At 39.4% G+C, this 24,913-nt stretch overlaps 1 protein-coding gene across 2 annotated transcripts in view; it reads right to left on the bottom strand.

Moving 5' to 3' along the window:
- Nucleotides 1-7,031: 7,031 nt before the first annotated feature.
- Nucleotides 7,032-24,913, bottom strand: part of TES (testin LIM domain protein) — a 28,592-nt gene continuing 10,710 nt past the window's right edge. For both annotated transcript variants that reach the window (XM_032106893.1, XM_032106894.1), the window contains exons 2-7: nt 24,509-24,594; nt 15,250-15,499; nt 13,877-14,212; nt 10,370-10,585; nt 9,672-9,830; nt 7,032-8,472 (exon numbers count right to left, since the gene is read on the bottom strand). In XM_032106893.1, coding sequence (XP_031962784.1) covers nt 8,281-8,472; nt 9,672-9,830; nt 10,370-10,585; nt 13,877-14,212; nt 15,250-15,499; nt 24,509-24,594 — 1,239 coding nt within the window. In that variant the 3' untranslated portion in view covers nt 7,032-8,280. The remainder of the gene's footprint in view (nt 8,473-9,671; nt 9,831-10,369; nt 10,586-13,876; nt 14,213-15,249; nt 15,500-24,508; nt 24,595-24,913) is intronic.

The raw sequence follows: 24,913 nt of genomic DNA, 5'->3' as shown, positions 1-24,913 counted from the left end.
AAAAGTGTCAGTACTTAAAATTTGTCTGTCAGAATGTGCCATTTTTGGGTCCAGAATTTGAAATTCAGTAAAGGTTAGAGCCAAAATGCCAACATGCTGAACAGAGGGTCACCCCACCAAAACACACCAGAAGGAAGTGCTGCAAATGCTGAACATGGATTTTTCTGCCTGTTCTGAAGCTTGCTAGTGTCAGACAGAAATGGGTGCAGACCACACTGAAGTGTTACTTAAAGTACTTTAGGAAGGACTCTTCAGACTGAGTCATGTGTGGATGTGTTTTCCATGTAGGCGGTCTGTGTGTGAGACTCTTCCGTAACCTTAGCCAAACTTGGCAGAGGAATAGACATCTAAATATTAAGTTCCTAAAAGTTTCAAAAAACTTGCAAAACAAGTTTTGTCTGTTAATGCTGAACCTCTGCTGAGCCTCAGCCTCTTAAAAGACAAGAGAAACTTCACATGGGTGAATAAGATCTAATAAATTCCCTAACCATGGAAAATGTGTTAGTCAGAGTTTACATATCAAGCTGCAGGAAACCTCAGAGTTCTTGAGTTATGGAGTCTCTGCTACCTAGTAAATGTAGATGACAATATAAGTCATAAATACATTTATAAGTATGGTTTCCCAATTAGACTCTTTGAAATCTCTAAGGGAGAAACTCTTTCTGCAAACTAATATAATACAATTAGATTGCCAATTAATCACAAAATCTCTGGGAGCTAAACTGCTTTGGTTCAGGTACTTGGAAATGCTTTGACTTACATAAGGAAAATGCTATGGAGCAATGATCTTGGCTAGAGGGAGAAATGGCAGCTGGTAGGTACATTTTCAGCGATGTGTGATGGTGAAAACCAGAGCCGGCCATGAGATACAAAGACCTAAATTACAGCTGTCGTTGGAATAAGCAGGTTGGTGACTATGACTGGTCTGGACAAGGCCCTGAGTAACTTGATGTAGCCACAAATTTTACCCGGCTTTCAGCAGAGGATTGAACTTAATGCCTTGTTGGGACTACCTAAAAACAGAGGCTTGACAAAATTAAGAGAATAAAAAATGGGTGTATTTATTGAAGGGCCTTCAGGTGCATTTAGGACAAACGAACCCCACACAGAGACAACACCCAAAAATGGATGACAGGGTCATGGGTTTTCATACTTTTATAAGTTTGGTCCATTTGCATATTGAGGGTTAATCCTTCACTTACACATTCAGGTAATGAAGTCATTTACCCCAAGATTGTTCCCCTCCAACTCACTTTTGTTTACATTTTTCAGGGACTGAGAGAGTAAGGTGTCCTTGAGTTTCAGGCCTAGAGAGGAACAGTTTTGTCTGACCAAAATGGGAGAACAGCAGCTAACACTGTATATGGAGTTTAGAGTTATGCACTAAAGAATTGCAGAATTACAAATATATGAAAAATATAAAAGCTAAAATCCTAAGGCATCAAACTGGCTGGCTCCTAGAGGTCTCTTCGGTTTAGATCTTTGTGTGATGTTATGAGCCCTTAAACACCGATTCCACAGTCAAAAGATGGGTAGTTGATTTTGCTTTTATGTTGCTTAGCTGTTACCAGTGCATGAACATCTGGCCTGGATGCCCTTAGCTTTTGGAAAATTTAAATGGACATCAGTCTCCTGCTTGTTTAGGAACATAGGGATTGCCTCAAACTTTTCCAAATGCTATTCCTGCATTTCACTTCTGCTCTGATTCCTCAGACTGAGAAGTGAAATTCCTCAGAAACAGATCTCCTTGCTAGGAAGTGTCATAAAGTTAATCTCAGGCAGCAGACTTCAGCACAGTGCATCAGACCATTAGCACACAAAAAGATTTCTGGTTTTTTTATTTAAATGAGGTACACCTATTAATCACCATACAGGTGTAACAGATAACTTTTTAGATGTAAGTGTGCAACATTAGGAGCATGGATTACTGCTGAATCACAGAATCACTGGAAAGGACCACAGAGGGTCATCTGGTCCAACTTCCCTGCTCAAGCAGGGTCATGCCAGACCACATGGCACAGGATTGTGTTCACATGGTTATGAATATCTCCAGTGAGGGAGACTCCACAACCTCTCTGGGCGAACTGTTCCAGTGCTCAGTCACCAGCACAGTAAAGTTCTTTGTTATACTCAGAATATAGGATGCACTTCCTGTGCATCAGTTTCTGCCTGTTGCTTTTTGTCCTATTGCTCGGTACCACTGAGCAGAGCCTGGCTCTGTCCTCTTGACACCCTCCCTTCAGATGCTGATAGACAGTGATGAGGTCCCTTCTCAGTTGTCTCTTCTCAAGGCTGAACAGGCCCAGCTCCCTCAGCCTTTCCTTATAAGAGAGATGCTCCAGACCCTTAATCAGCTTTGTTGGCCTCTGCTGAACCTGCTCCAGAAACTCCAGGTCTTTCTTATTCTGAGGAGCCCAAAACTGGACACAACACTCCAGATACGCCTCACCAGGGCAGAAGAACAACCCTTCCTCACCACCTGTTATCTAGAAGTCCTCTTCTTGTCTCACGACCTTGGTTATTGCAGCCTGTTTCTTACCCTCATGGTCTGATTTCTACCTATAGCAATTAAACAGCATCATCAATTTTCCTTTTCTAGAGAAATTGAACTTCAGCACTTCATGTTTTTCATCTTTTAATAGTAATTCAAAACTATTTCAGAGTGCTTCCATGATGCATGATGCCCTGGTTTATTACATCTTTTTCCCTCTATTTTCCCACTCTACTCATGTTCATTCTAAAATATCTTCCCTGTGCCTCTTTCTCCTATCCAAATTCCTGGTCATGCTGTTTTCCAGTTCTGCACTGCCTCCTGGACTTACAGCCCTGTCCTCAGCTTACTCCTTCTTGACGCCTTCAGAACATCTCCTTCAGTTCAAAACTTACTTTCCTGCTGTTTCCCAGAGCCCTGCCCTGCGGGACGCAGCAGCCCGTGCACTGAGCGCAGCACAGACGGCATCTGCTGGGGAACTGAGGAACATCAGGTGGCTGCTTCCAATAATTCCGTTACTGCCAACATAAAAATCAAGTCTTGACTCATGTAAACAACTCATTCAGGGCAACCAATAAACAGCCTTGATGCTTTATTGTGACACTAATTTTTTTTAACAAATGAAGTGTTAAAAAAATATATGAAGCTTGACTAGTTTCTCATAAGCTGGGTGCAAAAGTTTTCTGACAATGCTGGGCATGAATCCAAATCTGAACAATGCTGGGCTTAATTTGTAGCAGAAACATCCTCTTATTTGGCTCTTTTTTCACTTGTTTAGGGGGGAGGCAAAGGGGGAAACTGATCTGTTACACTTTGTTGTGATTGCTCATAGCAACCACTGAACCGGATTTTGCTGCACTGCTCTGGTGGTGGCACAGTGAAGCAGGTATTGCCTCAGTGCTTGCCAGAGGTAAAACCTATCTGGCTCATTTTTTGTGAGTTAGGCAGTGAACACAGGGTGGCAGTCTACAATCCGAGCGTAATCCTGCCTCAGATGGTTTTGGACTTTTGTTCCCTAAAGCTCCTTTACCCACCATTTTATGTTAGTAAGGACATGGAAAAAATGAAGGTGTTATTTTCAGTACTTGCTGGTAATTAGATTATATGTTTTCCATTTTACACTTACTTCTAGGACCTCTTTGGCAGTACACTTGACTTTATTAAGTACCATTCTTTGGCCTTATGCTTAATTAACAAACTCAATTTGCTTATTTACTGAAGGATTGAGTAAAGGCAGAAGAGGTGGAAGCCCCTGGCCTATAGACATTTTCAGCCTCAGCTCTTTGAAGCAATAAGGTAGTAGATGCAATACATGAATGTGGATGACCAGCTACAACCTTTCTAAGTGCAGAGAGGGTCCACCTTTATACCTTAACAAGCAGCTCTTTACAAGACAAAAATCCCCAAATCTACTTGTGTGTGACCCTACTAGCTGCTGACTGCTAATGACACAGCAATACAACTTCAATGGTGTACTTCAGCTGACATTAAAAATCATTAGCTGTATCACGTGTAGTTTAGGTTGACTGTGAAATTCTTAATTGCTTTGGTCTACCTACAACAGATGATATGAAGGGTGCTTACCTGGAGGTGACACCACGGCTTGATGGCTGGGACATTCTCCCAGAAGGTGGGAGGGAGAATTTGGAGCTAAAATGCTTGAGGACAGCCTTGAATCCAGACTTCCCACTTCTGGAAGCAAACACTTCACTCACTGAGAGGCACAAAAGAAGGTGAACGAACCTTCCCTGTGTTTCACCCTGAAAGCTATAAAGAAAATAACATTTGCACTCAATGGAGCCTGGTAGGTATGTGAGGAGCAGCTGGACTGGTTCCTGTCAGTTCTAGGAAAAAACGGCACTCCACAGTCCTGACACATGAGGTGTATAGGCCTAGCAAAAGATTTTCTACTGGTCTCTCCCACCCTTTTTCACCACACAAAAGCATTCACATATATAGATGTGAATCAGACTGGAATCTTCTCTGACAGTGTTTTACTTGGGCTGAGAAAGGAGGACTGCTTGGGTCCCAGAGGACTGCTCTTGTGATTTTTAGGATGGCTTTCCACTGAGATTCAACAAGGTATGGGAGTCTGCTATGGTGGGAGAGCACACCCAGGATCTGAGGACACCCTATATGAAGTCTGAATTTCTGCCCTTGAACTACTACCTAACACTAGATCCCTCCATCCTGTTCTTAGTACAGCCATCATGCCACTGGTCCCTTGGAGAGCTTGCTGCTAGGTGAATTGCTGACCCTTTCCTGGACTGCCAACCTCCTTCTTCCCACCCATTCCTAGCTCTAGCATCCCAAACCCATGCTAGATTTGGCAGAAGCTATTGAGCAAAATGTTACCATTCTGCCACCCTCATCTCGCCAGTTCTTCTGGGAACAGACGGTCTAGAGCGCCCAAGTACTTCTAGTTCTGAAAGCAAATACTTTTGTGCTAATGGTCATTACTACAACAAAGTCAGATAATTTTGCTTCACACCGTAAACTATATTCCATAAAACTCAAAACCTATGATTCTGCAAGCAAATGGAACATTGCTGTGTTGATTGCTCATTAGCCTGTTTTTTACTACAGAAACTTTAGACTTCCAGAGGTAAAAAATATTTAAGAGATGATTAAAATACATTTTTCTTTTATTTCTAGCATATGTATAACAATACTAAGTTTGAAGTGTAATCTAAATCTCAGTAAAAGTTACAGTTATTCCTACCATGCATAAATATGTTACTAATTCAAAGATGCATTTTCTTAGCTTTGTTCTTTTAAAGTTTTTGCAAAGCTTTTACCAGTCTCCATCTTACAGACCCACAAGATAGCTCTTCCTGAAATAAAAAGATTTTTGTTGTTAAAATGACTGCTTATAAGACTTTCTTACCAACAAAGTTCTACTCTTAAGCAAAGAACTTCAACATTCAAGAGAGGTCAAAATTTCATCTGGAAAGTATATATTTTTATTACAGAAGTATGCAAAATCTTCCAGCTTCTATTCTTAGCTTATTAAGATAAATAGGTCCAAAGGGACTCCTAATAAAATAGCCAAAAAATGCAAGAGAAAAAACCCCAACACTTTACTGCCAATATTTTTACTGTGACAGTGACAGAATGAAATCTCCTCAAGGCTTGTTTTCAAGCTCCAGTATGTTGATGTATCTTTCAGCTAACACAAAAAGCAGTATCTGCAGGAACATAAACTCCTTCCTAGCTCATTACAAGAACAGTCTAGTGCTCTGAATCATCTCTGACCTATTTTGAAGTCACACAGCAGTATCTTTGTCTACTCTCTGTATCATCTGTACATTACACTTGATGTTCTTAAGACACAATCCTTTCCAATTACTGCATGAACAGAAACTAAACTTTGCATACCCCAAAGAAGAAACACCCAGATGCATCAGGTTCCAGGGAGGAGAGCCTGAAGGGATCAAGCAGGCAAGGGAAGATACTCAAGAAGAGCCCCAGCTAAAGCCAGCAAGCCAATATGCTTCAGAAGAGGCATGGAAAAAGTCAGTCCTAGTTGATGGACTATTGAAATTGTTCGCTTTGACATAAATTTCCTTAACAATTGTGTCTTGATGGAATAAATAAGCCCTAAGGTATCTCCTGCTCAGCCTTTTAAATGAACGTTACACTATCATCAAGTTTAATAAACAAAACTGTTCAAAAGATTTAAAGTGGAAAGTCTGACTGCTATCAGTGCAAGTAATGACATTTCTGGGAAAGCTGTTACACAGCATGGCAAGGGAAGGGCAGGGAAAGGTGCGAAAGTTTTTCACAGTTTAAAAGGTCAGCTGCGTCTTCCAGAAGAGATGTTAGTGAGTGGCTGAGGACAGATGTACTCAAGACACATAAACCCCAGTCACTATTAAGCCATCCTTATGGATAATCATTACATAAGACCCACCCCCAAACAGCATTCTCACAGCATGTCCTGTACAGGTGAAAGTACAGAACTTGCTACAGGTTAAGTAGCACTTACATGGAAAAACTTTCTCTTACTGAGACATTCTGGTGTTCCTTATTTAGATCTGCAAATCTGGGAAGGATACAGCCCTATTGGTATGAGCTGAAATACATACATTTTTTTGTACTTCCTGAGGATCTCTGAGAAAAGCTGTACAGGCTCCCAGAACATGGATGTAAAGCCTACAACTTAGACAACATATAAAATCACAATGTATCTCAGTGGGTGTTATTTTTGCAGCACTCAAAGGATCACAATGCACTTTATTTTCTCAATACATTACCTCACTTGTATGAATTCAAAACTTCCCATTCAATATCTTAAAATAGTTGATGTGAACAAAAAATTACACTAAGTTCTGAAGTTGTGCATTTTTTGGAACAAGACCCACTGTTCTGCACCTATAAGCACATTAACAATGTTACACAAGACAGTAACCACTGTATAGTAACACAGGCCTTCAGTTTTTTGGAAATTACGTCCAAGCTAATGTAAAGTATGGGAACATTTCCCTTCCTCTTTGCCTCCCCTGAAAGGGATTGAACAAGAACAGAATTAGTAGACAACTTAAGTGAAAAACACTAATTTTATTGATAGGTGTTACAATACAATCACCATAAAACTTATCAAGAACTGAACATAAGACTTGCATAGACTTTTCTTTAAAAATTATTTTATTAATTTTTTAGGCTAAAGACATTCAGTGTCTAGCACAAAGATAACTAAGAAGCTTCATTGTAGATCTGTAATTCTTAAGAAAGCCACACATTTGGTTTATCTAGTAGAGCAAAGCTAATACACAGCTGTGAAATTTTTCACTCAAATACTGAAGTCTTCTGGGAAAGACTTCTTCGTGCTTTGGTTCAGAATGTAAAAATCAAAAGCAGGATCCGTTTGCAGAAATACATTCTTGGAAATGCATACAGTACTGTGTGCCACATCCCTCTTGATAGAAGGCACAACTTATGAAAGGAACACTCATGATATAAAAGAGAAGCCAGTTCTGAAAGGCTAAAAGTGACACCCACTACCTTCTGGTGGATTTTTTTTTAATCTAAGCAAGACCTGCTCTTATTTTCTAACACCAACACCCCCGATCCCCTATCTATAACATAACTTTAGTATTTGTAAAATTAAAGCTTTTCCAGGCATGAACAGTAGCAAGTAACAAACATGAGCCAACAGTTTTCTACTGGTGGAGTTATTTTCAAAACTAGACATAAGAGTAGTCACTATCCCCCAGAAACCCATGTGTCAAAACCAAGGAAATTATTAAAGGCAGATTTTTTTTTTTTAAGTGTCATTCTCCCTGGATACTTGAACTCAGGGCAACAAAGCTGTACATGGCAGTAAAACTGATCATTTTGCCTAAAGTGCTTGATGAAAGCAGAAAAACTACACAAATGATAAATTAGTGAAACCAGAGGTGGAAGAGTTACATTTATCATACAAAACAAGATAAATTGGAGCATTTTCACATTTTCTTGTTCTGTTAGCCAAGATACAGCAAGAAGATTCTTCACAGTGAAGAGCTTCCTTAGAATGTATATAGCGTGTAACACATTTTTTCTTACATTTCTGTGATATGAAGTAATTTGAAAAAAGACTCACAAAAAGTATTGCAAAAAAGAAAGTATTATTATGGCTAAGAAACAAAGATTACATAGGACGTTTTAGACATTAAAAAAAATCTTTGGAAAAATGCTATTTAATACTTGCAGTAATTTTAAATGTCCTGACACTATATATTTTACAGTAGAAATGCAAGAGCCTTTGGAACACAGCAATACTTGATTAGTTCTGTGCATGTCTTCTTTTATGACGTCATCTTTTCCTTACATTCCACGGAGCAGAAAAGCATCCCTTCCACAGATATGAACTTCTGGCCAATTAGACACTTGCTGCAACAGGAACACAAGAAGCATTCCTCCATAGCATGCCAGCTGAAGTTGTTGTATGTCACACGCTGAACTTCTGGATCTATAGCATTATGACAGCCTTGGCAGATCTGTTTAGAAATCAAACAACACTGAAATGAAGCATACACATGCCCTCTTTGAGTCCAGTAAAACCTGGACCTCTTAAATGTTTTTGGAGGAGAGAGACAGGTGTTAAAATAAGCCTTTTATGAAAGTCTCCAGCTTTTGATTTTTTTCTTTAAGTGTTTTGATTAGAATTCAGCTGAGGGGACAGAATAATAAAATGGATACACAAGTAATTTGCTGCTGGGGCTAAGCTTAGACAGTTATGATGGTTAGGATTTCCCAATAGCCAAATAATCATAAAAACCTTTTATGTCGAACAGCACAGATCTTCATATATTAACCTAAATATGTAAAGAGATTAACTACAAATCTTCCTGTACATTGACGGCTGGGTGGCAGTGCCAAATAACTAAAGGTTATTAGAAAGTCTGGGATGCAATTCATCTTAAAATCTGGTTGTTCACAAATTATAATTTAGATTAGGAAAATTAATGTTTTAAGAGGATAAAAAAAAGCCTCTCCAAAAAAACAATTCCTCACATCCACCTCAAAATATTATTAACTACCAACTAGAGATAATAAATTTTTTCTCCATTTACTATATAAACCATCTAGGTGCACATTAGACTGAGCCCCCAACTAGTAGCTAGTTAACTTACAGATATGAATGGACCATCATCTCAGACTAGTTTCCAGCATAAGCAAGAATCAAGAACTGCCATTCTTTTCCAAACTTCTAGCTTTATCCTGTCAATCACTCTTTTTAACACATGTGGTTAGAAATAAAAGAAACAAAAGTACCTAGACTGCAGTTACCACTACAGGCTTTTAGCAGATCAGCTGAAGCTGATTCCCACCAGGCTCAATGAACTACAATTGATGAGAACTAAATGTTTAGCAGCATCACTCATCTTCACCCACTTTACTCCTTCTGTTACCAAATCCTGCTTCACCGCTGGCTAAGTTCAAGGTATTTTTCCAACAGTTTTCCCCCCCTGCCATCAGTGGCTTTTGTTCAAGTTTATGAATTGACAGAACACTTGCCTGCTTAAAGTTGTGGGTTTTTTTTCCCGAAGGGGAAAAAGATGACTGACTCAAACCTAAACACACATTCAATTGATACTCTTCAGATACTCCCAGACTAAGAGAAAGTAAGAGTTTGAAGCTCCACGGACTTATGTTCCCTTCCTTCACAACACCAAGACATCTGTAAGGACCTTACCGCAGCATGGTTCTTCACGTAGCAGGATTTGCAGACTGGATTGTCATTCACTGTTAAATAGGTTACCCCGGCCAAAACACAATCACAGTCAAAGCAGCAGAAGTGTTTCAGATGCCAGTTCTGCCCTTCGGCCAGAGTATATTCATTGCTGAATATTAGCTATGAGGAAGATATAAACAAGTATACAAGTAAACAAGTACATTCAATTGAACAGTGCACCTTTCAATAAATCTAGCCTCTGGATGCTTTGGAATTTCCAAGGAACTCCCAGCAGTTCCACCATTGTTTAACTGTTTCCCAAAAGCCTCCATGCTGCTCCCAAGAGCCCGCAAATGCCAGAGGCCCCAGGAGGGCTGTTCCCTGTTGCTGTTCCCTGAACTGCCCAGGGTCAGTTCAGCCCCTAGTGCCCCGATAAGGGAAACAACTGCATAACTGGGACTTGTTGGAAGAATTTGCCCTCACATATTACATCCTGTGTCCCCACAGATTGTGCAAAATCACCACCAAATCCAAAGCAAACTATGGATCTTCCTGAATGTGCAGTGTCCATACTGGTTTCAGTTCTCTGTAACTAGAATATTAACTAAACTGCTGAAGGCATATCATCTTCCTGCACTGAAATGTTTTACTAAAACTCTTAATCACTTCTCTGGGGAACAAACTTACGAGCCACAAGAAAGGACTAGGATATTTCCTACCTCATCACATCCAGCACAGCGGGGTCTTTCGCTATCACAGTAATGTCTTCCACAATACAGGTTACCATTCTTCCAGAAATAGATCATGTCTACTAGAAGTTCACTGCAGGTGCAACAGACAAAACAACCTGGATGCCACAATTTGTCATATCCAGCACGTTCTGCATAGACAGCTGGCTCACCTTCCTGCATGTTCAGCTTGCAGTGATAGCAGGACTGGAAAGAGGTTATTAACAAGTTAATTAAGTCTTTGAGAGGTATATTTATAAAAATTACATATTATCGATATATTTAATAAATTCCATCTTTCCAGACTGAAATGAAAGCATAAGTTTAATCCCATGAGTAGACACATCAGTGGTACAGGATATACTTGTACCATGGTTTAGGTTTAACTAAGCAATTCAAGATGATGCACATTCTACTGTCATAGCATCAGTGCTCCTTAAAAGGATTGTTGTACTTCACTGTATTCACATTCTGCAATTGCAGTCCAGTGTTTAAAGAAAATAACAAGCAATCAAAATTCATGTTATGCTCTGTAAACCTTACATGCTCAGGAACAAGAAGAGAATAATAAGCCTCCATCCAAGCTAACGAACTATGACTAGAACGCATGACAAGGAAATGGCTGTACTTAGAGGTCATGAGAATACCAAGCCATATCTGCATCACTGGTGAGGAAAATAAAAAGTGAATATTTCAAACTGATTCTGTATAAAGCTGTGTTCTAGGGATGCTAGTCACCCATGGCTGCTGTCCAACAGCCTGTGAGTAATGATCTTAGGACAGGGAGAGTGACTATGGATAACCTACAAAGTGTATGTACACAGCTAGACTACAAATAGTTCCAGAGAGTTCATAGTCAGCCTTCTGCCCCATACCTGCTTACAGAGAGGGTTTTGCCATCAAGTAAAAAACCACAGATGATTTATGTTACTGAACCAAAAATTTTTTATCTACAGTTTAATCACCAGTTTGGCATTTCCTGCACTCCAGCTGGTCTGTAGACTGGGCTGAACATCCTGGGAAGGTTTTCCTCTATGACTCACATCAGCCACAAACGGCTTTAATTGTGCGTGCATATAAAAATAAAATACATATAAAGTGCCTCAGCTGTAAGATATATTGATCAGATCCCACATGCCAGATAATTTCAAAAGATATACAGAAAGACACCAAAAGAGGAAGAATAACTTGGAACAGAAACAGAATGCAGAAAAACTAATGAAAGGGAAAGTTCAAATATACATGTATATAAAGCTTTCTGACCTTTCTACTTTAGACCTCACACTCCAAGAGAAGTCCACTGGAAGGTTAAGCAGCTGCCTAGACCCAGGTCTAGGCAATTGGATTCATTTGCTTACCATCAACATCTCCAGCTTTGGTGGTTAAAAGGTACATAAAATTTCCTCCTTTACAAGATGAAAATATGCTGAGTATCTATTTTTCTTTAATTCAGCTTTCAGTCATAGTGAGAAAGCTTTATATTTTTTAAACACAGAGACAATTATTATAGGTATATTTACATTAATAGTGGAGACCTGGTTGTTAGTGTTGTTTGGTTTGCTTTTTTATTTTTTATCAGGTTTCAAAGAACTGCAGTCTATTCCTATAATGAAAATTATTTTTTCAAGAGATTCCTTTTACCACAGCTACAAGAATACATGCTTTCAAACTCTGTCTGAAAGACAATGTACAAGAAAATCTGATGAGCAAGGCTGCAGAACCAATAAAAAAAAGTGTAGACAAGGACGGCACTTCTGCTAAGTATTTAAGGGCTCTTGTTTGTATCAATTTATTTTGAGCTGTTAAAAAGCAGTTGAGATAATGCTAAATCGTATAGGCAAAACAGAGTCTCATTGCAGAAACCAGACCCCCACAATATACTTTAAAATAACATATCTAAATCCCAATTATTTAACCCAGTGTAAACTCAATACCTAACAATAGGTAAGCAACCCAAATATTCACTTACACTATTAAGTACCTACAAGTCTCTTTCTAAATTACTGCCACAGTGATAATATATGCTTGGCTTAAACTGCAGGAAGAATAGTCAGGTGCTGGAGTAAGAAAAGTATGGAAGTGATAAACAGGTATAATGTAAAAACAAAGCACCTTCTGATACAATTACTCAAGAGGACAGAGTGCCTCCTGCTGTTGACTTATTGTAGTCCAAGGTAGTTGGCCAGCAGGGCACAATGCAAGATGTGTATTTCTGTAGGTCTTCCTTGAGGAGGTAAGTTGGGATTGCTGTTGTGAAACCAAAGTAAACCAGAAGGAAAGCTTGACTTAAGACAAAATGACAGTAACCTAATCAAGCCATGGTAAAAAAACTTTGTAGTTTCTTAGATTCTCCATAACAAGACAGTGACCAAAAAAAAAAAAAAAAAAAATATATATATATAATTAGCAAATAGCTACAGGTAACCAAATGGCACAGCTTGAAAATTTTTAGGGTAAGTGGCCATGTCCAAAAAGCTAAAATGTGTTGATTTTATATTTCACACCAGTAGTCATATATACTGTCAGTTAAAAAACAAACAACAAAAATCCACACCACACCCCTCAATAACACCAAAAGCTACGTTCTACAACCAGTGTTAAGCAAAACTTTTTCTCCATCTAAAACTTGTATATTAATTTTCTGTAAGCAACGCGCAGGAAAATAATTTTAAGGATTCATACATATAATAGCAACATTTCTAGAAATCAGCTTATAGTAGAGCTTTTGACACTGCTAAGTAATGTCTACCTCCACTAAACTGATTTAATGTTCCCTCAGTAACGCTACCCCTATTTTGTTTTTGTGATTGGTAGCTGAGACACGCACAGCAGTAGTTATGTAAGAAATACTTGATTAAGGCTATGATTTTTGAAATATCAATGAAAACTAGGTGGTTCTATATACCTTGGTTTTCACTGAGCTATTACAAGGAGAAATCAGATGCCAAAGAAAAAAAATAGTTAAGAAAATGGAGCTGAATATGAAAAGGCTGGTCAAAAAAGCCATTGTATGGCTCAACTTGTTGGACACAGGATGGAGGTGTAACTTTATTATTCCTCAGTTTCATTTAATTTTAAACACAATTTATCAAGTGGGTAATTTTAGTGCTCTTCCATGAAAGAGGAGAAAACAAGCTTCTAAAATTAAACTAAACTCTTCAAGAGGAGAAGAACGTAGCAATTAGTCCATAAGACACTAGCTTTTTGATTATTACTCTGTAAAAGCCACCCTAATATACTATCTCCAAGCTAACATGTTTTTGCACTGAGGATGAAAAGAGTCACCCGGGAAGTTATTTGCTGCAGTGCATTAAATACTGTCAGAAACCAAGGCTCCATGCAGACATTCACAACATTTTCCAGTTCCCCTTCTTCCTTTCTCTCCCCAGATTTTTACTATTCCAAATTAACAAACAATTTAATTGGGCTAAAATGACCAAATAGAGCACTCGGATGATAATATACCTTCTTGCCTTATCTTTCCCTTCTTATACTTACATATTGAGATGCTTTCTGATTTGGGGACTTCTCCTCCACTGTTCCAACAGCAGATGAGATCCCTCTGTCACCATTTTTCAAGTTATTCTCATCAGGAGCTCTCACTTCCACTTCACCAGGGAGCTTGACATGTCCTACACCAAGTGCCTCTTTTTTGTACTTCTTCACAAATTGTTCCATATGCCTAACTTCACTGGGGGAAAGCTCGTGGCATTTTGAAGGATCCTGATCGTGAGCAGGCAGCTGCTTTGCCAACTGCTTCTTCCTGTACTGTGCGCCTTCTGAGCCAGCAACAGGCTGCTTCTCCTTTGGTAACATCTGCATGTATTGTCTAGCCTGAATCAGGAAGAGTTAGATATCAGATGGCACTTCAACTACATACCCATTCTCATAAGCGAACACAACTAAAATAATCTGTACAGTTTTTAGTGACAGTCAAATTTGTCAAAAACAAGGTTCTTTCCATAAACATTAAGCTCCTGAAACAATAATGGAGATAAAATACAGCAGATGCATTAATTGGCTTCTTCCCAGAGAAAGAGACAGGCTCCCTTTTAAGCCTTTTACAACATACAGGAAAGAGTTATTACTTCTCTGAGTAAATAACATTAGCACAGCACCATGTCTCTATCTATAAATACTGATCCTGAGGATAGTCTTAGAAAAATAGAATCTGAAATAATCTGCTTGGGGCATACAGCCCACTGAAGAAATAACTCTAGCTAAATAAAGAAAAAAAAAAAAGCTCTAGTTTTAATAAAGCAAAGAAAAGCTTAAAAATCAAATTAGTAAGTCTTATCTGCACAAGGTTTGATTAATTCACTGAAAAGGAATAATTTGAGATAATGTAATTCTGGCATGGATTGCACAACATTTTAGTACAATAAATTAGTAATCAAAGTTTGAAAAGTGAAGCAAAATTCTCAGAAAGCTATCTACCATCTCATCTACTTCAACTGAAAATATACTGGAAGGGAGCTGCTCTTTCAGATGTCAACACTGACCTTGTTCTTACCATATACAGTAAAAGCTATAAGCAAGACTAAGTGTTCCCCTTAACTTTAAACAATAAAATAAATTGATGTGGTGTTTGGTTTGGCTTTTTTTGCCCACACCCCATGCAAATTTTTCAAGTTTGTTTAAAAAAAAAAAAAAAAGCAGGTTACAGAAATTGACTGGACTCAGCAGATAACTCTTAATCCTATCTATTAAAAACTACCTCATCTCCCAAGGTTTTAAAGAACTTCTACAAACAAGCATCCATAAAGCAAGATGACAGATACAAGAGGAAAACGTATCCTTCCAGTAAGCTCTACTACTTTATCCCCCACCAACTCCTACCTCGAACATGAAAAAATGTGAGTTGGACTTACAAGTGTCTGATTCTGAACAGGAGGAGCCCACTCATAAGTCACAGTATCAATGGATATGTTCTTGGCTGGCACTGGGTGGGTCAGTATCATTACATTGCGTTTATACATGGGATTGCCATCGTTCTTCAGCTTTGCAATGAGGGTTGTGTACTTCGTATCTTCAAAGAGTTTCCCCACTTTCCGATCTTCCTCATTGCTTGAAGGGATATCATGCTCCTCCTGGCCACATTTGCAGTTGCGGCATATTTTTCTGAAATTCACGGAAAAAGCAACAAAATTACAATCTCACACCATCTGGTGTGTAGTAACATCACCAGGACCCCAAACCCTTGTTTTCAGCGCTTTGATTAGGAATTATACATATTTTTTCGGCCATATGTCAAACACTTCCTTATGTATCCTGTTGTATTATTTACATTGTTTATTTACAGATATTGTTATCAGATAGCTATCAGTTGACTACACTAACGCATTTTTAATATGATGCTATGTCATTCCTTCAGTTACATCTCAGTATTGGTCAAACACATACATATCCATTATCAGTCACCTACCAGATTTATTATACGATAACTTAATGCATCAACATGACTATCCCAGAAATCATTTGCTTGGACTTTCAGTTTTTCAGTTGCTCTTCATACATTCAAAGTTACACACACTATACTACTTTCTTCGTATGTATTTCACTGTATGCATGATATTTGGTTATCAAAGGATAACCAATCATGTGGAAACAAATATTTCCTAGAAAGGAAGAAAATGGATCCAGACAGACAAAGACTGTTATTGCACCAAGTTCTGTTCAAAGCACAGCATTTAAAGAGAAGACGAAAGAAAAGTGAAAGGCTTATATGGACAAAGCCTTTCAAAACAGCTCTGGACCAAGTCAGAGGTACTCTGGCACATGCTGTAGAGAGAATTTTCACAGAAAACAGCCTTAAAAGGTAGAAGTATATCTACTAACCCGGATATAAATGATATTCTTTCATAAACAACACATTTCAACTACTTTGGCTAACGAATATTAGAAAGCAATTTGTAACTTTAAGCGTAATTAACCAATTCACAGAACCTTGGATTAGACAAGCTAGTCCATTATTTATTAGTGGTGTCTCCAAAACTTCCATTCACAGCAGTCAGCCACAGCATACAGAAATTAGTGAAACTTGATGTTAACTACAGGTTCTTACTATAGACTAAGAAAACATATCAACCTTCTGGATCTCTAGAGTTTGAAGAGGAATGAGCAGTATTTTACCCCATTATTTATCCTTCATACAGCAAATAGCATAAACTATTACCTGCAAAAGGCTTCTGAACCCTGCTTGCCAAAACCCATCAAACTCTAATGTTGCTCTGCATCTTGCTTTCTAGTCTTGAAGGCAAGTTAGGTGCCTTAAGCTACGGTATGTAACAGGAACAGAACAAGAACATGCCATGACTATAGCAGGCCCCTGAGGTAATGGAAAAGGAAGGAGGACCTTTAATTGACCACCTGAAGTTATACAGAGCCAGTCCCAAACATATGCTCCCTATATGTACACCAGTTTAGGATGTACGGTACTAACATTTCAGTGTGCAGTGGATGCTGCCCTGGTCATGTGGTTATACAGAAACCATACATTGTGGTAACTTAATTTATAAAGCCCACTCCAAAGAAAAATAGCTAACTCTACAATAAAAATGAGCCACTCATGCAAAGTAAGAATGTTAAGCAGAACTGACTCCACTTTGTAACACAAATACCTGAAGAGATCACTAATTGAGGTGTAGACTGCCTGACAGCTTCCAACTCATTTCCACAACAGGAAAGATGTGCAGAATTTCAAAGCTGATACTTATCTGGATAGCTACTAAACACTAATCACTTTGCAATCTCCCAGTTTACCAAAACACTCAAGCAGGAGCTAGCATTGCCCATTAAGCCTAAAAGCCACACTATGCATCTCAAGCACTCGAAACAAAATTTTGCAAGATCTTCAGCATCTGTCTACACAGGTCCTTCACATAGCTAATACTCAGAGACTATTTAATGTACTAATAAAGCAATACATATTCACTTTGCTCATTTTATGGCATGCATGTGATTATACCTTATTACCAATTCTCAATCGTACCTTTTTTGAGATCTAATACCAGGTGACAGAATCAGACCTTGCTTTTTGCAGATTTAGTGATTACATCATGATCATCATGCAGCTTTATGCCTCACAGTACACATGCTACTGGAATTGAAGCAGTTCATCCATCTGAACAATGACACCAAGCACTTTATTTACTTTTACAACTTAAATCTTTAGCAATAGTAACCCCCAGTTTTAGTCTTGCGTCTTGACAGGATATGATTTAATAACACTGGTGAATGACCAGGTGTTGTCAGGTACCCTGCACAAACTTACTCAAGTGAAGTATGATCATGCTTTCCAGAACTGCTCTGCTTGCAAGACAGACCTCAGTAAGAGCAGTTCATATTGCTGTATTGCCTGTGTGGTCACAACTGCCACGTGACAGGCTGTGCACTCTCCCACTCTACAGAATCCAACTACAGTAAAGCAGCATTGAAAGCCTGCAGAGACCATACCACCCTTCCACAAGCTGTAGTGGAAATTTGTCCTGAGACTTTCACATGTGCTGGAAAAACCACAAGAGCACCTTATTTTCGCTCATGTTACATCATGAAATTGAGTATCTTTTTTTCTAATAGTATTCTTTCAGAATGCCGAATAGCTTACAGATCCTGTTTCTACTTTCAATTAGATGAACACCCTGACTCAGCTGCTGTCATCATTCTCGGTTCCACCTTGAAGGCTTCACATGTTTCACTGACTGCAGTATCTGCGAGAGGTTTTTTTTTTGCTTTCGTCATAAATAGGTAGTTGCAAAGAAGTGAAAGCACACAATTCGTCCTTAGGTCCTTCCTGGGACTCACTGTGAAAACTGGCATAAAACTGCTGTGCTTTATACTTGCATTGAAAATAATGACGTACTCGCTAATCTTCCCCACTCCTGCACCCACTGAAATTAAGAATTTGACTGTGTACATTTCAGTCTAATCTCCTTGGTCTTTCAAAGTTAAGTGAACAATTCTTTGTCAAGAGCTTGCAAGAAGCTGTTACAGGGGCTATGTTACAAGTGTAATAGTGGCCTTGGCATTAGGACTTATGTACCACTATGCCTCTGAATACAGGACAAAACAATACAGAAAGAATGTGGAGAATGCTGAGTCACAACTGACGTCAGCAGATCTCAGTAAATCAAAGGAAAATCCCTAGGTTGTTGTCATTTCCCATGCTCCCCAACACTCCCTCTGGATCTCAGCCATATGAAGATGTCCATACAGCTGCTAACAGCCAAAAAAAGTATCCTGTCTTAATTTATAATGTCTCCTCTTGAGTAATTTCCAGTACTAAAAGATATCCAGTTAACACTTACACACATAATTCTTCCTGAACAGTACTGTTTACAATTTAGTCCTAACTTCTTTCACTAAGTTGCCACAGCGCAATCCTGCTCATAAGTCACTCACTGTCTCGTCTGCAGAAGGTATATGGCCAATTACTTCTCTTTAGAACAGAACAGCTCGTCATTGCTTTGGCTTTAACATAGCTATCTCAGTGAAGTGACCCCATTTCACTACCTCAAATTTAAATTTCACAAGTCTGTCTGATAACTGATGCTTTATTTTTATCAGTGATGTTAAAGTGAACACCTCACATGTGCAAGAAAAAACAATTGCTGCTATATACACTCAGACATATAAATACATAAAAACATATAAGCTTAGACAATTTTATCTCCTCTGACTCTGTCAAGAGGACAGGCACGGAAAATTTCTTGTTCTCTCCATCTACATTGTTGAAAACATGTTGAACACGTCCTTCACTTGAGGACATTCAGCAAGATCCCTACTGAAGGTGGTTTAGGGACTCCTGCTTATGTCTTTACAGCTCTCAGGACTTCATCAAAGCAAAGCAATGTTCCTTCACACACATCTCAGCAACTTGAAAAGCTTTTCCCATTCAAAACATGGAAGATAGGGAGGAAACTTCAAAATCTGTGGAATGAAAAATTGTGTATCACTGTAAAAGACACAACTATTAGACAGTGCCTTGCTAGCAGGTCTTGAGTAGTTAGAAAGCACAAGGAAGAAATGTATAGAGATTCCATCCTCTCAAGTGATGAACTCCTGTGTCCTGAATATCTGCTGACAGCAAGGATCAAAGACTTCCAGTTCCTTCTCCAAATTCGAATGTTAACTGCCCTCCTGATATTCTACATTTTGGTGCATGGAAAGGAAAAACAAGATAGATCATGATCCTTCCTATGCTGGCTCCTAGTGACAGGAGGCAGCAGCTGCAAGCAAAGAGAAATCCTCAACAAATACCTGGCAAATCCTGAGGCTTGTGCCCTCCCTGCAGAAAGGCTAACCTCTTCCCATTACAGAATCACAGAAGGGTAAGGTTGAAAGTCGGTCACAGTAGGCCACCCCAAAGTGGGTCATCTGGTCCAACCTAGAGCATACGGCACAGGACTGTGTCCAGAGGGTTCCTGAATATCCCCAGTGAGGGAGACTCCACAACCTCTCTGGGCAACCTGTTCCAGTGCTCAGTCACCTGCACAGTAAAGCAGCTCTTCCACATATTCAGGTGGAACCTCTTGTACATCAGGTTCTGCCCATTGCCTCTTCTCCTACTGCTTGGCACCACTTAGCAGAGTCTGGGCTCCATCCCCTTGGCACCCTCCCTTCAGATACTGATAGACATGGATGAGGTCCCCTCTTGAGTTGTCTCTTCTTGAGGCTGAACAGGCCCAGCTCCCTCAGCCTTTCCTCTGAAGAGAGATGCTCCAGTCCCTTAATCAGCTTTGCTGCCCTCTGCTGAACCCACTCCAGGAGCTACATGTCTCTCTTGTACTGAGGAGCCCAGAATAGGACACAGCACTCCACATGCAGAACGCACCTCAGGACACCATTGGTCTTGCTGGCCCCTAGGACACACTGCTGGCTCACAGACAGCATGCTGTTCACAGGACCCCCAGGCCCTTCTCCACAGAGCTGCTTTCCAGCAGGGTCAGCTTCCAGCCTGTGCTGGTAAATGGGGTTATTTTTCCTCAGGTGCAGGACCCTGCATTTGCCTTTGTTGAATTTCAGATGGTTCTTCTCTGCCCATCTCTCCAACCTGTCAAAATCCTTCAGAAGGGCTGCACAGTACTCTGGTGTATTGGCCGCTCCTCCCAGCTTTGCATCATCAGTGAACTTACTGAGAAGGCATTTTGCCTCTTCATCCAAGTCTGTGATGCTGTGATTCCTTCTGTTATGTTTTCTTGCTATTAGTACAGCTGTTGTAATTGCATCTGCTTTGAACTGCATCTCAGTACTTCCCTGTCAGTTGCACTATGAGAAAATCTTAAATCCTACTTAAGGCTGTCCCTGCCTTCCACGTACTGCATCTGTGCAGAGAAGCCAGACGCTGAAAAAGATCATTCCCAAGCTTGAGAGTCTTGTTTTCTGAAGTTTTTTTAACATCTTGGCAGGTCACACCAGAGACAGTTACTGCTTTCTGGTATATACGCAATCAAGATAAATCAGAACCTTCCCTCCTGCTTTTAGCAACTTCTGACTCCAGTCCCATAGTTCCCTCTAGTGGGAAATACATTCCCAAAGAGCAATATGTAACTGAGTAGCAGTCTCTTTCAATCTGCCTGAGCCACTGGATATGTGTGGGAGTTGTTTTCCAGTCTAAAATAAATCCAACACCTGAATGAAGAAGACCTTCCCCAACTTCTGCTGCTGTTGTACTTGGACAGAAGCATGATTCTAATGACAATTTTAAAAGCAAAAGCTATTAAGACACTAAGATAAACCAGGTAACTGTTAACCAGTCAACTACCATCCAACTACCAGATGCAGACCACATCTCTCATTTTACTCATTTTGTGTTCAGCTCGCAACACTGAGGCTATCAGAATTTCAAAATTTAGGGATAAATTTTACTAAAGGCTTGGTTTACCACCATTTCTATACTAGCCTCAATTTACAGCTCTGCACCGATAAAACCTGTCCACACAGTGTGTCAAGATTTACAGCACAAACTGCTTAAAATAGCACGTGCCACCCCAGAAGAGATATATTCCAAACACTCCCAGTATAGAAAAGAAGGGTGTAGCAGCTCCTTGTAAAGCCCTGCTATTAGATAGGTATACTTGGATTTTTTGTGCACTTTACAACCTGACTCCCCCGAGGAAGAAATGAGGGTCTTTTGTATGGAAATACAAAAAGAAATTACATGTTGTCTCTTTGAGGAGCACCGTTCTCATGCATCAGAGCAAGAGCTGTGCGATGTGCTGAAGCTCCTCGGCTGTCCCCAGGAGAGGGCAGTGTCCGCCTTGCACAGCCCGCAGCAGAACCACGCCCGGCACACGCGGCCGCTACTGCCTCGCTTTAAGAGGCTGCATCTGGCTTGCACGGAGGTCACCGTCTTCATAATGCCTTACGGAACTGTGCTTTGGGTTTGCAGCAAAAACAGCCTCCACAGGAGTTGCTGTTGCTGGGCACTTCTGGCACAAAGTCAAGGCTTCCCCGTTTTTGAACTCTGCCCCCACCTTGGCAAATAAAGAAGCTGGGAAGGGGCACAGCTGATTCAAATTGGTCAGCGAGGTTTAAATGCTATACAATGTCATGATCAGCAATACAACAGAAGTAGAGCGTGAAGAAGTCAGGGTTTCTGACTTCTAGAGTAGTTACTGCCTGGAGACTGACTGGGCATCAGTGTGCAGTGGGAGATGGCCAGTGATTCCCTTTGCATCACTTGCTCACCCATCACTTCACCTGTTAAATTATTTCAACCTGTAAGTTTCCTCACTTTTGTTCTTCCTTTTTTGTCTCCCATCCTGATGTTTGGGACAGGGAGTGAGCAGCTGTGTGGGTGTTTGGCTGCTGACGAGGGTCAATCCCTACCCCCAATTATTCTCCCAATGTGTAACAGTTTCTGTAATTACAATTCTTACTTCAACACTTGTCTTTTACAGAGGAGTAGCAATGAAAAAAGTGGGTAAACTTGAACTGATTTTGACTATTCATGTTATAAAGACAATATTCTGTCCACTTATGCTACGGTTTGTTCCTACTTAAAACAGTTTCAGATTTAAACACTAAGGACTAAGTAAACAGATATTTGGGATGCATCACTTTCCATTTAAGTGGTGGACTACTAAAATACATGCATCATGCAAAGAATATTAATGTATCTTTTCCTTTGAAAACTACTTACACAAAGCTGAATTAAGACTTCAGATTCACACCCTTATTGTCCCCAGCAACAGCTCAGCTGGAGAAACAGCATTTTCTAACCCATTCTTGAAGTGTTTCAATTGTGAACTTTTTGACTGTTTCGGAGGCATGTACCATGTTTGTCTGACACTTCGATGAAACTTCTCAGACTACTTCCAGCCACCTTATTTATCTGGTCTATCCTATATGAACTCAATTTCCAAATTAAATCTTAGCTAAATAGTCACTGTTTTTACATATTTTTCATTACTTTCTCTTTACTCCATGCTGCCTACAAGCTCTTACTTTCTAGGAGAGACAGTGTTCTGATGAGCTATGTATTCAGGACCTGACACAATGAGCCCTAACCACAGGAAGATAGTGCAACACAGATAAAGAAAAACAGGCAAAAATCCCCAAATATACACAGAAGCAGGCACATTTTGACTTTGCAATCATACTATGATGTGACTAAACCACTTTAGCCATTTTACTTCTTTTTACTCCAAATTCTTTCATGTTGAAGAAAAAACTAGCAATTACAAGGTATAACATTAGGAACTCAGAAAAAGTTAAAAAAAAAAAAAAAACCAAAAGAGAAAGTTAACTGGACTTTTTCCTCCCCCACTCGTGATTTCCCCATCTATCACAGTGACTATGAACAAAAGAGCTTTCAAGTAGAAAGTAATACAATTTCTCATCTAACCATGGATAAACACTATTGACTCCTGTACTTCTTAAAATTCTCTTTTATTGCATTACTTACACACATTAATTCTGCTTTATTTTACTATTACTTCTACACACACCCCCTCAGAAACGCAGTGCGTATTGAAAAAGTCTTTCCATAAATTAATTACATCTTTTATCTTTAGATGAGCACATTTACTTACTAGTGCATTATCACTTCTTGATCCATGTCATTAGTTGTTTCTACAGCTACATATTACAGATAAGACTATAACTTCTTGATTATGTATCAACTTATATCAAGTTTTTGCTGTGTTTTGTCTTTGTTTGGCTGATTGTTTTCTAAACAGTCTCATCTGCAGTCAAACATTTAGACAAAGATGTAAAATCTCCTAGGCCTTCTCAGCAACTAATGCCACTATGGCTACCTTATAAAACCCCACAAAACAAAGCTCTACTGCAAATGCAATTTTCACTGTAATTAGACAGCATTGGTTAAATGCAATAATTTTCATTGATAGCATGTGCTAGTGCTACTAACAATTATTTTTCTGTTCTTTTCAGGCTTTTCCCTTTGAGAAAGACCTTTTTTCTACAAAATTAGAATTACTAAGCCACATCTTAAAGCACACCCAGTATTATGAGTGAACTGGATCACTGATACAAATATGCATTAATATACATATATACATCTTGTTTCAGTAAAACAAGAAAGGTCTTAATAAAATACAAAGTTTCTAAACAAGTAATGACAGACTATTTACTGCTATCATCAACTCACTGGTTTAGGATCAGCACACCATCCAAGGCTCAGTATTATCTAACTTAGTTGAATTGTGACACTTCTTCCCCACCTGAAGTTGTAGGTGTATAAAAAGTTTCAACATATTTTTAAAATAATTTTACCTAGCATCTCAGATCAAAGTTTATGTATTTAGTCAGGAGTTGAAAAAGCATTTTATTACAGAGATAAAACACACTTCTTCCTGTCATGTCTCGTATCATAAGGCTAGACATATTTTTACAAATCTACTTCAACTGTTCAGTCGGCTAAAGCAAATGCTGCAGTAGAAGTACTACCATTCACTTCAGGGCAGATGAAATGTATGTTCACAAGTGATTAGATACTCTGTTGTTACGTAGCTGACAGGTTCTGGCCCTGAACTGTGTCAGCTTTTTTGAAGCATCTTAATAGTTTAATTGAGAGAGAGAACTTAAGTGGTTACTTAGACATTTGCATACATGTGTCAAGGTCTGCAGTGCTGAGTCACAGCTTAGGATACACCTGGTGTCACTTACCTCCAGTAATGAAGTTCAAATCCTTCACACTTATCCTTGCATTTTAAGCAGGGGGCACCAAATCCTTCCTCATGGCCCAAGCCCATCTGTGTACAGAGCAAGATGACTACAGTCAGCTTCAAGAATTATGCTGCATGAATGATCTTACTGATGCCCTTATAATCTGCAATCAACAGCTAAAGCAAAAGATTAAGCATTTGACTAAGCTGACATAAGGACAGCATTTTGGGATCCACTCACCTTCCTATTGTATCCATATAAGTAGCAGTGTTCACACAAGCCTGTACACAGGGTTGAGCTAAGCAGGCAGAGTTAGCCTTAGACAAAACCAAGTATTTTTCTGGCGACTTGTCTCCCCAGCCCAGCTTGCTCTACAAACTTCACATGAGAGAAGTAGTAGATTCT

This window comes from Corvus moneduloides, chromosome 4 (genome assembly GCF_009650955.1).
Source record: "Corvus moneduloides isolate bCorMon1 chromosome 4, bCorMon1.pri, whole genome shotgun sequence".
Classification (NCBI taxonomy): domain Eukaryota; kingdom Metazoa; phylum Chordata; class Aves; order Passeriformes; family Corvidae; genus Corvus; species Corvus moneduloides.
This window is presented reverse-complemented; position numbering and strand designations above follow the sequence as displayed.